Source organism: Lacerta agilis, chromosome 8 (assembly GCF_009819535.1).
Source record: "Lacerta agilis isolate rLacAgi1 chromosome 8, rLacAgi1.pri, whole genome shotgun sequence".
NCBI lineage: Eukaryota > Metazoa > Chordata > Lepidosauria > Squamata > Lacertidae > Lacerta > Lacerta agilis.
The window spans coordinates 4,925,241-4,944,050 of NC_046319.1; the positions used below are offsets into that span (position 1 = coordinate 4,925,241).

The 18,810-nt window shown below is 43.2% G+C and overlaps 1 protein-coding gene across 2 annotated transcripts; it reads right to left on the reverse strand.

Annotated features, from left to right (window-relative positions):
* Positions 1–1,038: 1,038 nt before the first annotated feature.
* GMCL1 (germ cell-less 1, spermatogenesis associated) lies at positions 1,039–18,704 on the reverse strand. Of its 2 annotated transcripts, XM_033159139.1 has the most exons (14): positions 18,363–18,698; positions 16,673–16,796; positions 15,336–15,432; positions 14,450–14,547; positions 13,270–13,382; positions 12,238–12,303; positions 12,030–12,114; positions 10,846–10,936; positions 10,136–10,276; positions 9,077–9,146; positions 4,377–4,452; positions 3,881–4,026; positions 2,828–2,915; positions 1,039–2,609 (listed from the first exon to the last, which is right to left on the reverse strand). In XM_033159139.1, exons 1-14 carry the CDS (start codon positions 18,602–18,604, stop codon positions 2,481–2,483), a joined length of 1,566 nt encoding a protein of 521 aa, XP_033015030.1. In that variant the 5' UTR covers positions 18,605–18,698; the 3' UTR covers positions 1,039–2,480. The 2 variants fall into 2 exon arrangements, 1 of the variants encoding a protein (XP_033015030.1); XR_004427244.1 differs by lacking the exon at positions 1,039–2,609 and having other exon boundaries at positions 2,834–2,915; positions 4,340–4,452; positions 18,363–18,704.
* Between the last annotated feature and the right edge of the window lie 106 nt (positions 18,705–18,810).

Sequence of the window (18,810 nt, forward strand, 5' to 3'; positions counted from 1 at the left end):
CAGCCAACTAAAGACAACCAACCACGCCCTGTCCCCCAGCCTCTCTCGCTACTAAGGAAATATAATAAAGCAGTGGTTGGTTGTATTATGCATTAGGATGGTCGTACGGAGTGCCTTGCAACAAAACCCTCCCCTCTTCAGGAGGCTGGGTGTGGTTGCATAGAGCAGTGGTCTCTTCCAACTCTATGATTCTATTCTGGACTGAGGGCAAAGTTTATTCTGAATTTAAGATACCTGATGGTGATGACCAAATGAAAACCACATACTGTATTTCTTGTGTGATTCTGACCACAAACTGATTCTGATTAAGGCAGGCTGGACTGGGGAGACATCAGTATGAAAGGAACTTCTGCTCCATGGTGGTACCTGAGTCGAACTCCGAAGCAGAGAGCACTGGATTGGGCAGCCTTAAACTTCAAGCACCTTGGCAATGCACTCTTGAGAATAAGGCATGAGGATTCCTGAACAGACCACACCACATGCAGTCATTCAGCACCACCGAGAGCTCCATAATCATGGCACCCTTGGGATGCAGAACCCAGGAGACCTTATCTCATTGACTGTCTCTGGATTCAGCATTGTGGACATGGGAATTTGTTCTTCAGACCACCTTTCTAATGCCGGAAGGGAGGAAATTCAACACAAAGCCTCTGGGTAACATTCCACAGCTCTAGGGTAGTCATCGAGGTTTTGCTCTTGCCCTGAAGCAACTCCCCAAAGCATCAACTGTCCAAAAAACTAGAGAGGCTGATAGCCAGCCAGAGAAGGGCCAGAGGGAGGCAATAGCTGGGGCTTTTTAATTAAGCATGGTGTGGTGAAAGCAGAAATGAAGACCTTTTTCTCCTTCTCTCATCATACCAGGACTCAGTGGGGTTGAAGCTAAATGTTGGAAGACTGAGGACCACCCAAAGGAAATGCTTCTTCATGCAGCACATAGTTAAAACATGTTTACAAGGCATTCTGATCCTTATTTTTCATAGACCCAAACGCAGACCCCCCCAACGCAGACCCCCAGAGAGAAACCAGGACCAGGCAATCTAAATTGTGAATGGTTTATTCACAGTTTGCTAATATATTATAGCATACAAAGGGTATATGACAAAAAATTGGCTACAGACAAAAATTGAAAGGCATAAATTCCACAGCAACCCCCACCCTCCAATACGTACAAACTAAATCCACTTACATCTTACCTTTAATAGATCACTTAGAAAAAAAAAGTAAACACCAATCCAAAACATGAATGCTTTGACCTCAGTTCCTAATTTGGATTCTGCAATGTATCTAAAAAAAAAACGGTTCAAACACACTCAAGTTCCTGAGCATAACTAGGATGTAAACTCCCAATATTTGTGTAATGAAACTAAAATCACTTTAGAAAAAATCTGTACATGATACCCCATTATCTCCAACAGAATGCTAGTGTAAACCTCTGTGTGTAAGGTACGCCATGCAGAGTTCTCCATAAGCCAAGCACTTTGAATACATAAGCATTTTAACTACGGCACACCAGTTTCTGCTCCAACCCCCACAGCCTTCCCAAGTGAGCTGGAAGGCCAGATCCCAAGAAGCCTCCTGCGCCCATTAAGAGCTGCGTAAGGTTTGAAATTTCATAAAAATAGCTCTTCAAAGAACAAAGAAACCCCAGCCTGCCCAATGCAGCTATTCAATACCATTTACAGTTCTTAAAGGCAGGAGCTCGTGGGTCTGGACTTTGCTACCCCACAAGGGGAGACGTGTCCAGTCCTCAGCATTGGGGGATAGTCTTGTGTTTAACCATGCAAGAAAGCATCTCCCCAATACTGGCATGGCAGTCTGCAGAGAGACCCATGCCTGGACTTTAGTTCAATGAAACCCATGTACCAGAACCACCTCTACTTCTATGTAATCCACAAAATGAATTTTAAAAATACATCCAATGTTTAAAAAATATAATCTTGAAAACAAAATAGGATATACATGTAAATATATATTATACTCCTCATTAGGAAATATTTACAAGTCCCAAATGCTAAATGAATTTAAAAAAATAAAGGGGTAAAGGTGAACCCTGGTGCACAACCACTGAAGGCAGTGGAGTTTTATCAAGGCTATAACTGACCCTTAACATTTGCAGGTTCAGCCTGAAGAGGCGTTACCCTACATGTTATCCCACATGTAATTATCATGGATTTTACGGATGTGCTATTCACATTTAAGGAACATGTCCAGTTTAGTTAGCTGCATTTCCATCTTGTCTGTAACTGGCAAGAAACTGGTAATGATTCTCAAGTGTAGCCTTCCCTTTGGCTCTTTTAAGATTCACAGGAAAAATGCCAAAATTATGTTGGAAACCTTTCAGATATGCATAGGAATGTACAGATAAGGGCTGGAAGCTGCATTTCTTCTGCTACAGTAAGGCCATTTTACTACTTTTCTCTCTGTGCATCAAGGGCACTTGAAATAAAAAAAGTCATGAGAACAAGACCCAAAGGTATCTCTCAGCTTTCTAGGTTATCCAGCTGTCCATCAGTCTCTGTCTTTTTCTCTGGGGACGTATACAGGAAATTGCAGCAAATATACAGAGGGAAAACCAGCAGTCGGCTGTCCAAATTCATCACTACCTGTTCCTGAAAAGCAAAAGTAAAACCATATTTTTGGCAACAAAGGAAACAAGATTTCCCCCCTTATAATTCATACTGCCTGCAGGAAGACCTAGAACTCATTCTGTCCCATTCTCTGCTCTTATTCCTGCTGTTGCTCCCTGGAAACACTTTTCAAGGGATGAAGAGCCAGTGCTACCTTGCAGTAGCATCTAAAATGAGCCAAAGGTGCTGAAAACACATACCTGATCTTTTTCAAGGGTTAATATCTGATATCCTGCTGTTCTACTACAAATAAGCTTCCCACTGCTATCAAAAGAAGCCAGACGCAACCTAAGGGCAGATAAAAAGTTACACTAAGCAAGCTGAAACCGATTTGGGAGAGGGGGGAATCAGAAGAACTGTTTGTATTGGGGGGGGGGTTGGTGGGGGGGCAGGTAGAGAAAAAATGCCAACTGGCATTTTTTATAATCAGTGTTACAGTTCACAGAAGCTATACAGCCTCTTCCAGTATATAGGGTGATATGAGGGAGGGAGGGAGGGAGGGAGGGAGGGAGGCAAACAGAATCTGTAAAGCTGCCAGCAGACACTGGCGACCCTTACAATGGTAAACATTGTGCCAGTGTTATTATGTTGGTATAAATTTTGCCACTAAACACAGGCTTCCATGGACTGGAACTGTCTGTATGACTTGGCAAGTGTCATAATATTGTATCTACAAACCACCTAGCAAATTCCCCAATATCTATTTACAAACTGGAACCGAGGAGGAATTTGGGCAGAGGGGAGAAAGGGTGCCTTAATCCATTGCTCCCAAGTCATGCTCTTCATCTTTCTTTGCATGCTTGATCCCTCATGCCTTTTCTCTGAAAAAACTGTGGGGTTGGGAAAGCTTGGATACATACAGTAATAATAATAATAATAATAATGATGATAAATTTTTATTTATACCCCGTCCTTCCCCGCCAAACCGGGCTCAGGACAGCAAAGGAAGCAAAATGGATATATTCCCCCCTCCCTTCCCTAGCACCCATATTTTGGGATGAATAGAGGCTAACCCTTGTCAAGGAGCAGCAGCAAAGGGACTCCAAGAAATCACACTAAAGGGCAATTTCTCAAAAGTTGATTCCCTAAACTCCTGCCAACAGCTAGGACGTGCAACACTGTCCTCTACAGTCAGAATATTTCTCAGTGGCATCAGGGAAAAAGTACCTCCTCACTGCAGCAACACAGTATAGCTTGACCCTGAAACAGGAGTCCAGGGTGGAGATAAGCAGGCAGAACCACAGTGCACTCACCTGAAAGCAATGTTCCTCCGGGGCTGCAAGCTGACTGAGCCACTACACGGCTGATTCAAAGTGTTACGCTTGAAGATGATGTAGCGGTTGGTGTAAGTCACCAGCAGATCAAAGCCAAAGTTGAAACCTGTCCATCGCCAACAATACTTGAAGAAATAAAGGAGGTCATTGCCCCACATATAGTTACATACTAAACATATGCTTTAGTTTTACACCTGAATAGGTTGCCACAGATCTATTTTGATCTCAGTACAGGAAAACTGTGATATTCTATCAATAGGTTTATTGCTAAAAAAAGCTCTATGGTGGTTGTTATCAATAGTGATGGCATGTTGGCATACCACCTGTATAGATGTCAATTAAGGTACTTAAGACTCATAAGAATTTGTTTATAAAAACACTATCTGCATTATAACCCAATTTTCAGCAAACCACTCACAAAAATTGTTAATGAATTACCCGCTTTGAAAGGGCATGGAAAAACACTTGTGCTTACGTCTCCATCCTTTGCAAGCTTCCTGCCACACCGCATGCTGTTTGCTTCCAGCTCGTCCTTATTAATTTCTTGAGGCCTTTGGACATACAGAAGAGCCTTTTATAAAATGTCATTTTTTTCAGATGAAAGAGCAAGAAAAGTGGCCTGTTAAATCGGGTACATAAACATCCAAGACAAACTGCAAAGGTGTTGAAAACATTTCAGGAGGTTCTCCCTGCTGCTTGCATCAAAATTCCTTGCTCATCCTTCAAAGCAGTGTTGGGGAATGAGTGTCCGGACCCCTGGGCGGTCACCTGTGGGGTACCTCAAGGCTTTGTCTTCTCCCCCATGCTTTTTAACATCTACATGAAGCTGCTGGGAGAGATTATCAGGGAGTTTGGGCTTGGTGTTCACCAGTATGCGGATGATACCCAGCTCTACCTCTCATTTAAAGTGGAATCAATGAATGTGGTGAACATCTGGTGTGTCTGGAGAAAGTTGGATGATGGTAAATGGATTGAGGTTGAATCCTGACAAGACAGAAGTACTATTTCTGGGGTACAGGGGGAAGCAGGGGGGGCTCCTTGGTCCTGAATGGGGTAACTGTTCCCCTGAAGGACCAGGTGTTCAGCCTGGGGTCATTCTGAACTCAGCTGTCCATGGAAGTGCAGGTTAATTCTGCATCCAAGGTGGCTGGCTTGCTCCATCTGGTACACCAGTTGAGACCCACCTGCCTGCGCACTGTCTTACTTTTTAATGGTTGATGCTTTATTAAGTTTTAAATATTTTGTTGGGAGCCACCCAAAGTGGCTGAGGCAACAGAGTCAGATGGGTGGCATATAAATAATAAAAATGATTATTAAATTATTATCAGTCCGATCCATTCCTTGGGTTATATACAATAGACCAGGATAAGATTGCTACTGAGCTTTCTTGTGCTGGTAGAGGCCAAAGATTATCCAGGTGGATCAGCTTATTGCAGGATACTGCCAACACAAGGGAGAAAACTAGTTGGGTGGCAGTGATGTTGTGGTACGAAGGTTTTCAGCCTAGCCTGATCTTGCTTAGAACTCACTTTCAACCCTTTCATTTGTATATCATTACACAAGTATAAGTCTAAGTAAAAACACTCCTGCTAACCAATGCAGAATGATTACAACCCTCCAGGCTGGCCTAGTTCCAGTGGAGGGGAGTCTAACAAAGCGAGTAAATGAGTACAGCACACACACCAGAAGCAGAAACACCCCAAGAAACAAACACAGTTCTCACATTTACATATTTTACAATATTATATCCTACCTATTTGGACTCAACAATGAGCCTTACCATTAAAATTGCGAGTTATGCAACCATTACAACAAAACTACAAATTTGAGTGTGTCAAGATCAGTGAGAACCATCACAACAAGGGGAGACATGGAGCTACATCACTAACCCCGAATCTGCAGAACCACAATTCCACAAGCAGGAACTTGGCAATGGGGAACATTGGTGAAATGGTGCTTGATACAAACAGAAGAACTGCCAGTCAAGGCCAATAAAGTAGGAAGGACAGATGACCAACACCTGTGTTATCAGAACCCTTACAGCTACTCTGCCTACCATGCACTTTGAGGAGTCACAATTCCATCCTTACCACTGGAGGTTGCAATGACAAAGAACTCCAGAGTTAAGCAGATGGGAGCTAATAGCTCAAAATACCCTCCCTTCTTTGAGGAATCCCATAGCATACTTCCCTCCCTTTACTCCTAACCTCTGTGTCAGGGAACTGTCCCCGGCTCAGCGCAGGGTGGTGGAAGGGTTCTCAGGACGCTAGAGAGCCTCAGCCCCACCTGACCAGTAGCACCTCCTCGTCCAGCAGAGGGAGCAGCGAGGTCTCCAGTGGGGAGGGGCAAGCAGCTTAGAGGCTGGAGAGCCGAGGCTCTGGGGATGTTGCAGAGATACTGCACTCCGCAGAGGGGTGAAATGAAAAGAGGGGATACCGAAACTCTTATGTTGGGGTCAGAACCGGAAGGGGCCACTCCCGGATTTTGAAGTCGGTTGAAACAGACTTTTTAGCTCTGCACTGTACATAGTATGCACAATAAAACTACTAAAGAAACGGCTGGAGTTTTGCCAGGTTTCTCATGAGCAACCACCCAAGGACCTTACACTCTGGTTCCTGCTCTGTAACAAGTCATTGATCCATAAAAGGACCCCCTACCTTTTATCCCATGCCTGCTAAATTTATTCAGTCTTTGCAGGACGACTCTTCAAAAGCTTTTCGGAAGTCTTAGCATAGAGGGTTCTTCTTCTTTGGCCATCCCTCGTAACCAAGTAAGACTGTCTTCCATGAACATGGTCTTAACAGTGAGTCTGTAAGTGACACTAACCACTACTCGGAGCAGACCCAATGAAATGAAATGGAACCAAGTTAGGCAAACCTATTCATTTCAATGGGCCTACTATAAGCATGACTAGCACTGAATACAACGCATTCCAGCTAATGGCTGGGTTCCCTTCTGGGCACTGCATGCCAGTGGGTGAAGTGAAAGCAACACACACACACACACTTCGCACAAACCACACATATACATGTCCTACTTGTGCATTCCCTCCATCCTTGTCTGATAAGTTTCATAATGAACCAACTTCAAACAATAGGTTACAGAGCTGGCTGATTAAATTAAACTTTGCTTTACGCCAGGAACCTGGTTTGTACATAATGCTAAGCTGAGGCTCTTTTGAAAGTTAAATTACACTTGGCAGAAGTCCTCCTTTTGGCTGTGTGAGGAGGAACACACAAGCCCAACAGCAACCACAGGTTTGTGGAGGCTCATCCATGTAGCCAAAACCAAGGCTTGGTGTTCTGTGCAGCTCAGATCAGTCTAAAATCTATAAAACAAATGTATACACACACACACACACATCTTGGGCAGCATAAAAGCTTAGGCAGGAAACCTTTCGCAGGTAGAAAGCAAACAACTTAAAACTGTAAATGACATACTGCAGAAGTTACTACTGAAAAGTTGGAATTCTGGATATTATCTTCTCCGACCATGTATTTAGAAAACTTCACCCTGCTTCTCTCAAACTGAAATAATTCAGTTTCATGATCTGCTTATGTTTCAATACACTGTGCATCTGTACTTAGTATATTTGTAATAGACTGAAGCTGCCTTCTACATAATCAGGCCATTGGTTAACCTAGAGCAGTTAAGAGAGTAAACGCCATTAGGACTGAGAGAGATTAATTTCTGGGTGAATATGCACAGAGGACTGGACTGCAAAGGGCATTTGATTTTGCAATCTGTATACAGTCATACCTCCGGTTACGGCTGCTTCAGGTTGTGCGATTTTGGGTTGTGCACTGCGCCGAACCCAGAAGTAACGGAACGGGTTACTTCCGGGTTTCAGTGCTAGCGCAGCACCAAATTGTGCTTTGCGCATGCGCAGAAGCGCCAAATTGCATCACGCACGTGTGCAGATGCAGCGGTGTGGGTTGCGAACGCGCCTCCCGCATGGATCGCATTCACAACCCAAGCATCCACTGTACTGCCTCATTTAAGCTAATAGGCAAATAGCTAAAAAGGGCAACACCTACAAAGAGTGTGAATCAGTGCAATTCTTTATGGGAAAGGTTTGGGAATTGTTTTTTAAATAAAAGAAAGACCAAGTTATTTATGTGAAGGGCAAGCTTCAAATTCATAAGCATCAAGATTTAAGGACAGAGAGAAATGCAAGTTCTTTCCCAAAGAAAGCTTTGATTACAGATCAACTTGAGTGGCCAAACATTTGATGCTCATGAAAGCACAACCAACCCCTAACATCACAACCAGTTATGTAACATCTTCAGCAAAGTGTGTGAAAAGGCTTTCATACATATCATAATGTAAAAGCCAACTTAATGTACTAATTTTATTAAATAAAGTTCAACTGCGCTAAAAATAAAGTCACAGAACCAGGCCTCCAGAAATCCACTCATTAAGGTGCAAATAGCAACAGAATTTCTCCCAAGTACTCTGCAAATTGCAGAAGCATTGAATTTTCGCTGTTCTGGCTTTGCAGAAGGATGACACAGTGCAAACAATGCTGAAAAGGCCCTGGGCTACTGGAAACCAATACAGTGGTGCCCCGCTAGACGAAAATAATTCGTCCCGCGAAAATTTTCGTCTAGCGGGGTTTTCGTCTTGCGGAGCGGCAATGGGAGCCGCGCTCCGCAAAACGAAAAAAAAAAGACGAAATTTTTTCGTCTTGCGAGGCAGCCCCATAGACTTTTTCGTCTAGCGGGGCAGCCTCTCGCTAGACGAATGCTTTCGTCTAGCGAGTTTTTCGTCTAGCGAAGCATTCGTCTAGCGGGGTACCACTGTACCAAGCTTTCCCTCTAAATCTCTAGAATATACAGAGGCCTTAGGGAGAGGGGCAGGGTCCTTTCATCCTTTGCACCAGGCTTTGGAGGATGAAAAAAGCAGCCACTTCTCTCTTTTCCAACACTGCCATAAGCATGATCAGATGACTCTGGGAATGATGGCAACGCCAAGCATCTGTTGAACACAGAAAGCCAAAATTTCTGGGCTGCTGCAGACAACCACCCCCAAAAGACCAGAACTCATAAATTTAAAATGTTAAATTAGCCACACTTTGTTTTTCTCTTTCATTATGAGAGCCACATTCTGAGGTGCCTGTACCAGAGAAGGGGGTGCACTAACAAACTTATAGAGAAAGGGGTGTGCTATACATACCCAATGTCATTGTCTTGTTCTGCTCTGAGCATGGCAAACCACTGCTGTTTGTAAACAGAGGACAGCCATTCTAAAATTTAAAAAAATCAAAGTGGGTCCTTTTACAGATGGGGAATATAAGTTAAGCAGCACTTTAAAAAGTCTTATAACTTAAGACAAATCTATGCACGTTGCTAACTACAGGACCCCACCACCCTACACTAAACCATTCAGCTAGTGTGACAGAAGTACAGAAAAAAGGGGGGGTTCCGCTGTTTGAAAGAACACACACACACACACACACACACACACACACACACACTACTATGGTTAAAATGAAAAATGGTCAGTCATTAATTTGCACCTAGGTAATCCAGTTTCAGCTAAGACCTTACCTGGAATGGTTTCTATAAAATTTGGTGCTCAGAGTATTTAATTCATCCATCCTTTTTGCCACTTCAGTCCAACTTAAACAGGCCTCAGTTCCACCCAAATCACTAATTTCCTCTCATCTCAACATTTGCCACTTCACCTCATTCTCATGCCCATTCAGCTTTCCTTTCTACCATTAAATCTCACTCAGTTTAGTTCTGCATTTTTCTGTAAAATCTTCCACCTTGTCATGTTGACACAAAACCCCAGTTCCTCCCAACAACTTCCAGAGAGTGCCAAAACATTCTTGTTTACTAAACTAAAATAAACTATGGTGACAATCGATGGCGGCATTCCCAAGACATGCAGAAAACACAAGCCTAGAACATACTGCAACAAAATAAACCTTTCACTTACAGTATGACATTCACCACATATGAGCCCAGGACAGCACTATAGCTATGGAGGCATTTTCACCTGTCCCTGCATTTTGAGGGGACAGGGGAACGGTATTCCTAATCCTCCCATCAGAGATCCTGCAATCCGGCATTAAGCTGTAGGAATGCTTTGCACCCAAACCCCACTTGATCCACAACCACTTTCACATTAGTAAACTGGATCTGAACCCCCTCAACATGGCCACATATTCAGTCCTGAACCCACCTTGTCTGCAGCCATGGGGGAAAGAGAGAGCTGCTCCAATCTTACCTGCAGGTATCAGACCATCTCGCTCAACAATTCTTGCTGATGCCAGATCGCTGACTATGTACTGCAGCCGTAGGTGTCTGAACACTGCCAAAAATGCACTTCCTGGTTCTGATTCCAAGAATGAGATGCCATCCCCAAAATCTGCAATGTGATAATAAGCAATCCATTATAAATTCAAAAACTTTTTTGTTATGTTTGCACAGCTGAACTGGCCCTGCCCCTCCTCCCAAATCTGCTCTGGGGGATCACTCAACCATCTTTAGCCAATTTCAGGGGATGTGGGAGCACACATCAGGAGAAGTGCTGTTGCACTCACAGAAGTCATTCTGCTAACAATGAATTCATTGGATTCCACCCAAACTATTTATGGTCAATTGTACAGTAACAGAAAGTAGGAAATGCATTCTGCAGGCAAAGCTGAAAAATATCAGATTTTCCTTTAAATTGGAACAATTTTATTTTCATTCACTCACTTTACTTTCATCTGTTTTAATACAACTAGATCCTGCTTTTTTTTAAGTGCTCAGGATCACACATAGAACTATGGTTTATGAAGCTAAGTAAAGGATAAATGCTTTCCAGCCTACATTAAATACGCCAATTGCATATTATCAGCTTCAAAGTACAAAGGTACAATATCTTGCACAAAGAGAAGATTTTATATTTTCAACCTGCACAGTCATTCGCAAACTCCAGAGCTGCACAAATACCTTTTTTACGCTTGGAAAACCAAACATCCGCTTCATTTAAAAGGTGCTTTAGAGATCCATTCCAAGAAGGCACCAGTTGAAGGAACATCCACTGGATAAAAATAAACTGGTGTAAGTTTAATTTTTTTCATTGGAACATTTTTCATTCAGTGTGAAAACATACACACACCCCTTTTACAAGCAGCCCCCATTTACGCACATTCAATATGAGTGTGATGTTTACGCGCATTGTGCCGAACCTTGAAGTAATGCAGAAACATCATAACGACATCTCTGAAACGTCATTAAAAGAGTGGAAGGGGGGCAAGGGCAGAGGCAGAATGGGGGGTTTGTAGGATTTTTCAATGGGTTTCAATTACATTGGTACCTTGGTTCTCAAATGCGTTGGTTCCCAAACGCTGAAAACCCAGAAGTAAGTGTTCCAGTTCTCGAACGTTTTTCAGAAGCTGAATGTCCAATGCGGCTGTCGGCTATTGTTTCCAGGTTGCCTGCACCAATCTGAAGCTGTGCCTTGGTTTTTGAACATTTCGGAAGTCAAACCGACGTCCAGAATGGATAAAGTTTGATGCTTTTGTTTTCGCTATTTATTTTGCTTTTTTGTTTTTGAGGCTTTTTTGGTTAATTTGTTTTTGTGACTGTGTGGAACCCAGTTCAGCTACTGATTGATTGACTGTGTGACTGTGGAAATGGATAAAAGTCACCCATCCAAACAATGACTATCATCAGTGCAGGTAAGAAAAAATAATAATTTAAATTTTTATTTTATAGTACAGTACAGTACAGTACATTGATTATTGCTTTCATTTTATGGATCAATGGTCTTGTTAGATAGTAGAATTCATGTTAAATTGCTCTTTTAGGGGTTGTTTTTGAAAGTCTGGAACGGATTAATCCGTTTTGCATTACTTTCTATGGGAAAGCGCGCCTTGGTTTTGGAATGGACTTCCAGGACGGATCAAGTTTGAGAACCAAGGTACCACTGTATACACGATTTCACTGGTGCACATGGTGCCTTCGAAACTAACTGCCTCGTAAACAGGGGCTGCCTGTACTGGAAATAAGAATGTTTTATGACACAGCAGCACCTGGACCAGAGCAATTGTGGATTAAGCCTGGTTTGGTGCAAATACACCATTAGGGCACCTGTTTCACACACACAGGACTATCGGCGCCTTGGTTACTACCTTTTTAAGAGCAGTGTACACATCCATCTCCACTTGCATGACAAACAGGTTAGAGGAACTGATCAGCTGTTTCATGAGGTTTATACTGGAACAGAAGACATGTACATGAAATGTCAAGGTAATGAACAGATTCATTTAAATTTGTATAATTTTAGGCTAAACATCTCTCAATATCTCAGTTAATCCAAGATAGCTGAAATCTCAATACCTGAGTTCTTTGACGAGTTCCACACACTGGTGTGTCATCAGGTTGTTTAAGAGCCATTCAAGGCACCTAGATTTAACATATATCAGTCTTATCAGAGTGCACAGAAAGATGATTTTCCCCAAACAATTAAACATCTAGGAAGAACATTTTAAACAGCTTGCAGAGTAGATATTTGCTCCCTATTACCAAATATCACCATATACCATGAAGTCCCCACATGCAATGCCTGCTCATCCTGCTATAATTCCCTTCACTCCCACCATGGATATTACATTTCCATTGCATCCAACAATATAAAGCAGGCTTCCTCAAACTCGGCCCTCCAGATGTTTTTGGCCTACAACTCCCATGATCCCTAGCTAGCAGGACCAGTGGTCAGGGATGATGGGAATTGTAGTCTCAAAACATCTGGAGGGCCGAGCTTGAGGAAGCCTAATATAAAGTATCACTCTGAGCCTGTGTCATCCTTCCAACTTTCTGATTCCTGGTTACCATAGCCCACAATACAGTGGTATCTCTGGTTACGAACGGGATCTGTTCTGGAGTCCCGTTCGTAACCTGAAAGTTCCGCAACTTGAAGCACCGCGTCTGCGCATGTGCACGACGCGATTCGGTGCTTCTGCGCATGCTGTCATCTTGTGCGTCTGCGTAAATTGCCGAACCTGGAAGTAACCCATTCCGGTACTTCCGGGTTCGGCACGTTCGTATCCCATGACAAATGCAACCTGAAGCAATCGTAACACAAAGTAGACTGTACTCAAAAGTCCTAGCTTCACTGTATTGGACAGAAATGTCTTCAGAATGTCAAGCCTACTTTTACTTACCTAAAACTAATCCCCTATTTTCTATAGGAACATGAATATCCCGAAGAACATACTTTTCAGAGTAATTTACAAAACAGGAAGATGAAAGAATGCCCATAAAGGAGTCACATTAGCTGCTTCCCAAAGTGATTCCAAGGGGAATTACACTATTTTTTAGAAATGCCATCTCATTAGATAAAACTCATTTCAATGCAAAGAAGATACTTGCTTTTTTTTCAGGGAATCTAATCCATATGTTCCTGAAGAATTATAATAGCTGCACACAGTTTTTGCATTAATTGTTTCCTTCATTGTCTCACCACATTGCTGTATTAAGCCATCCTGAAAATACACAATGACAGAAAAAAATCTCCAGTGCCTAAATAGTATGTGTAATCTACTCCCCAGAATAGCCTAGGAGGAAAGTGAACTCAATAGATAAATTATTGATAGTACCTACAAGCCTGGAGGAAACCTATATATACCTCCAGTCATCATTCAGTTGCCCCCATTTTGGAACATAAGAAACTATGCCGTCAAACTAGTTATTGTGTGCGAGAACTGCTAGCAGCAGTCCAAAAAGACACTTTTCTAGCTTTCCTCATGAGAGCCCTTGGAACAGGAGCAGGAAACTTGCAGTCCTCCAGGTGCTGTTGGACCACTATTCTCAAATCCCTAGACCTTGGCCATGCTGGCTGGGGCTGAAGAAAAGCTGGGAGTCCAATACCAACTCAAGGGCCACAGGTTCCCCACTGCTGCCTTAGAGGGATTGAACATACAACCTTAAAGCACATGTATTGCATATATAATACAGAGAAGCAGCAGAAGGTGGAAATTGTTAAAAGGAACAGTTACAGGGCATTTATAAAATGTTCAGCTTTTCATTATGAAATGAGTATTCTTACATATTATCATCATTTATATTTGGGTCCCTTTTGTGAGGAAAATGACTAATAAAGCAGCTTACAAAATAGTATGAACACAAATGTTATAGTATACACAATCAACAAAAGCCTAAAGACACATTTATTCAAATTAAAGAGAGGTCTTACAGATCCTGCCCCACTAAAAGGGCTACAAATTTCAGAAAACCCTCAAAATTAAAGGCCACCAGCCCAGGGGAAAAAGCAAATGTTTTACCCAGGTGTCTAAAAACATATAAAGAAGGTGACAGCATGCCTTCCTGGGGAGAGAATTCCACTAGCATGGAACCACCACTGAAAAGGCCCCTTTCATGTTGCCACCCTCTAGACCACCTGTGGAGGGGGCTCACAGAAAAGGGCATCAGATGATGACTTTGGGGCCCAGTTGAATTCATGTCTTTTGCCAAGTTAAACATTTTACAAATGCCCCATAGCTTATAAACTGAAAGGGGAGGGTGCCAAATAAAGGTAGCCATTTCTACTTACCAATTGCAGCATGCTGGCTGCTGCTAGGAGTGCAATGACTCTGCTGGGATTTATTAACACTTCATCTCGATAAAGTGACCCAAATGCTACCTGTAAGGCTGGGAAACAAGCATCCCATCAAAAGCAGTCAAATGTACAGGATGGGTATATTACACAAAGTTAAATTATTAGTGTTTTTAGTTAATTAATTCCTTTGCATCCAACGTAAGTGCTCAAAGTGATGTTTAAAATTTTAATGTCAGGAAACCCTCTAAGAACTTTCAACACATCAACAACACTTAAGAAAGGAAAACAAACTGCATAACTAGCAACTGAGAAACTGAGAAAGCAGTCTAATGCATTAAGAAGCATTAAGCAGCAGAGAGAAGCTGTTGAGAAGCCAAACCGCTCAACAGAAACAGCAATTATGACAGGTCAGGAACATGACAAATATAAAATCCTACGTTATCCAAATGATCCATAATAACCAACCTAAACTAAAACTAAGGGGGAACTCTTAAGTCACTGGAACGGAGTAGTCAGACTTTAGCAAGCAACTATTTGCTACATCAACAAATAAAAAACAGATTTTCAAATGCTCTGCTCCTTTGTAACTAACATTCTGGTGGGAGTCGGACTGTTCATCTTGTGTTTTTTACATTGACAACATAAAAAGTTTTAAAGAAATCCCAAGGTGCCTGTCTTTAACACTGCTCCCAAATGGAAAAACCAATTTTCCAATGAGTTCTCCAGAATCTTCTCCTAACATTCCCCAGATTTCCAACTCTAAATGTGATTCAAATAATGTTTTAATAAACAATTTATTTTGAGAACTAAAAAAAATCTTAGCTGACTTGACAAAGTACTCACGTCTTCTGTAAAAAAAGGAACAGCATCCTTTGCTTACCTTCTACATCAATATTCTGATCAGGAATTTCCAGTTCTATTGTATCCATTTCCGATTCCTTCCAAGAACCGCTGAACATACTCGAAAAATAGCCAGACTACAAAAAAGACCCTGATTTTAATTCAAATGCTTAAAATTTAAGAATATACGCAATTAAAATATATAATAAGCAAATTAATATGGTACAAAGAAAGTGTGCTGTACATCCATATCACGAGGCATTATGACAGATCTCTTCCATTCCTAATAAATTTCAAGCAAATTCTTCATTAGCCTTTATTTCAAGCATGTTTGATCTCTAAAGTATGTTTGAGCACTCTTTTTTATGCCATGGTTTATGACAATAGAAACGAGTGTTCAGACCGTGTAATACCCACCACCCCATGTGCCTACTCTAGTGTTTGATCCGAGTTAAATCAAGCTATGGTTTCCCATTATCTCTGAAATAGATTCCGGAACAGAAACCAGGATCAAACAAGGCTTTCATTCCTGGTTAGTACATCACTATCAAGTCACAATTTCCTGTTTCACGAGTAAAGGGACACTGCTTTTAACCAAGTTTGGACAACACACAACTAAGATTATGAATCATTTTGACCAAACAAACCTAAACTACCTACTGTAAAACAAGAGGGGGCAGAAGTAATTACAAGAATATTGAATACTGCCTGAAATTTGAACAAAAACTCCCATGGGCAGCAATTTAGAAGGGTACTGGAAAAGGAACCACATGCAAGACGTACAAATAGATGTACAAAGGTGGTCTCATGCTACAGAAATACATACATTGCTATATGCATACACAGTTAGGTGTAGGTAAATTAACACAAATACACACACCATGTAAGTACTGTATACCTTTTCATTAAAATGTAATTCATATAAAACTAGAAACAGCTAGTTTTCCATCCAAGGAAGTGAAAACTACTGCTCTACTAGAACTTTCCATCACAGCAGGAGGTGACCCCATTATGAGATGCTACCACTCACAGAAGTTTACCTGAGAGATCAAAAGAATAAAGTCTATTTGTACAGTAGTATATTTCTTTTGACAACCTTATTTTTTCCAAGGGAAACAATCAATATGTTATGTTTAATTTATTCAAGTGAGCTAAAATATGCTTTGTTAGCCATTAATGTACACCTCACTGCTGCTCTTAAGGATTCTGGACATAGTGGCAGACAAGGGATAAAGAGAGTGTCTAACAGCACTATCCTCTGCATGCTTACTCAGAAACAAGTTCCACAGAGTTCAGTGGAACTTGCTCCCTAGTACAGTAAAGGGATTTAGAATTGGAGCCCAAGATCTGCCTAGGAAAAAAATGTTTTATTCTTACCTGACATAAGTATATCTTGTGCAAGTTCCATTCTTCTCCCAGAGCACAAATCTTAATATCACTGTTTTCACCATTTAGAAATAAAGTCTGATATATATACTTGGAAGTGCTTTTTAATTTTTTCCTGGATTAAGGAGAAAAAAAACAAGTGTTGAATTCCAGCACATAACATTTTGAAAGCTTGTTGGACCTTCTTTGCAAGCATCCCATTGAACCAATGGATACTACAGAGCATATCCTGGCTCAGCCAACACCATTTACTGATCCTTTACCTGCCTGCAAGCTCTCATAAGGGACATAAAGTTTTCGCGTTATCAGCTCCATCCTGCTGCTGAGGTTCTCATACAAGTAGGATCATATCTAGTTTAGCCTTAAAACACAGGCTCACCTTAGGCCCCAGGAATGTATGTCATTTACGTACTTTTAAGATGTTACCAGGCATGTGCATGTTCTGTTGGAACTTCTGTTTCTGCTATAATAGTGCTTGGATTTGCAAAATGGTAAGGCCAGGAGCTCAATACATGAGCTCAATAGTAAAGCATCTGCTTTGCCTGAAGAAGGGGCTGGGAACAATCCCTGCTGGCATCTCCAGGTACAGCTTGGGAGAGACTCCCTGTCTGAAACCTTGGAAAGCTCCTCCCTGTCACTGTAGGCCAGTGGTTCCCAGTGGGGGCAGAGAAATTGCTAGTGGCAGGCACTAATAATAATAATAATAATATTTATTATTTGTACCCCGCCCATCTGGCTGGATTTCCCCAGCCACTCTGGGCGGCTTCCAACAGAAATCAAATACAAAAATACTAAGCGACATGGCGGGTGGCTGCTGGTAGAGTAAAAGACTAACAGATTTTGACAAGCTGATGCCAATGGGTCACATTTGGTTGAATTAATTCATCCTCTCTCAATCTTGGCTCCCCAGATGTTGTTGGCCCTGGTCCTGGTAGTAAGGTGTGATGGGAGTTGTATTCCAACACCTGGGGACCCAACTTTGAGAAAGGCCGAATTAGTTAAACTAAACAGTTTTAACTGGGTTTTGAATTATTCTGCAATTGGTTGTTAGTATTTTAAATTTTGTGGCATTATGCTCTTCCTCAGTGAGGCGTGCAAACTGCTGAATAAAGGGGGGCATGGGGATGAGTTTATGGTGGTGGTGGCCCCCAAATGTTTGGGAACCAGGGGCCCTGTTAGAAAGCACTGAGCAAGATGGGCAGATCATAGAATGGTAAGAGTTGGCAAGGTCCCGAGGATCACCTAGTCTAGGCACACGCAAACTCAGCCCTCCAGATGTTTTGGGACTACAACTCCCAACATCCCTAGCCAACAGGACCGGTGGTCGGGGATGATGGGAACTGTAGTCTCAAAACATCTGGAGGGCCCAGTTTGCCTATGCCGGATCTAGCCCAACCTCCTGCAACGCAGGAATCGCAACAGCCTGACTGGGTATGAAGCGGCTGCCTCGGTTCCCCAGAGGGAGCTGCAGGAGGCCCCCACCTGCAGCCCAGCGCGGTTCCCCGCACCGGCGAGCCAGCGGCCCCCGCTTGCTCCGCAGCACCTGCCCCTCGGAGGCTGGCTGCCTCGGACGCTGGAGGCCTCAGCCGGGTTCTCCAGGAGCATGCTCGGTCCCCGCAGGGCGGCATCCTGAGGCAGCGAGTTCCGCAGGTGAGCGCGCCGCTGCCCTGAGGCGAAGTACCTCCTCGGGGTGTTGAGCAGCCGCTCCTCCCGCTCGCTCTCGTCGTCGCTGTCCGTGTCGCTCGGGTACGCGCTCAGGTCGCCCCGCTTCCTCTTGGCGGCGACGGCAGCCCCGCCTCGGCCTCCGACGCCCCTCAGGCCCGCCGCTGCCGTCGCCACAGCCCCCGCCGGACCTTCGCCGCGCGGGGTATCGGGGGCCGCCGCCGGCCGGCCCCGCCACGCCTTGCTGCTCAGCAAGCCCATGGCCGCTCGGCTAACTCCTCCTCATGGGGTCCACGCCAAGGCCGCGGCCGCCGGCGACTCAGCGACCCGCGGCAGCAACGGCCGCCGCCGTTATAGCCACGGCCGCTGACCGACGCACAGCGCATGTGCAGCAACGGCACACGCCATAGTCCCGGCTGGCCTCCACAACAACAAAACGCCTTTCGCAGCCGTGCGACTGGCAAGGG

What these genes read in the sequence shown, in the direction of transcription:
- GMCL1 (XM_033159139.1), bottom strand. Translation starts at nt 18,604, where the DNA reads ATGGGCTTGCTGAGCAGCAAGGCGTGGCGGGGCCGGCCGGCGGCGGCC. An exon ending in GAACTCGTCAAAGAACTCAG is followed by an intron (nt 12,115 to 12,237) that starts GTATTGAGATTT and finishes CTTCTGTTCCAG; the next exon opens with TATAAACCTCATGAAACAGC. An exon ending in CGGAGGAACATTGCTTTCAG is followed by an intron (nt 2,916 to 3,880) that starts GTGAGTGCACTG and finishes ATCTGCCCTTAG; the next exon opens with GTTGCGTCTGGCTTCTTTTG.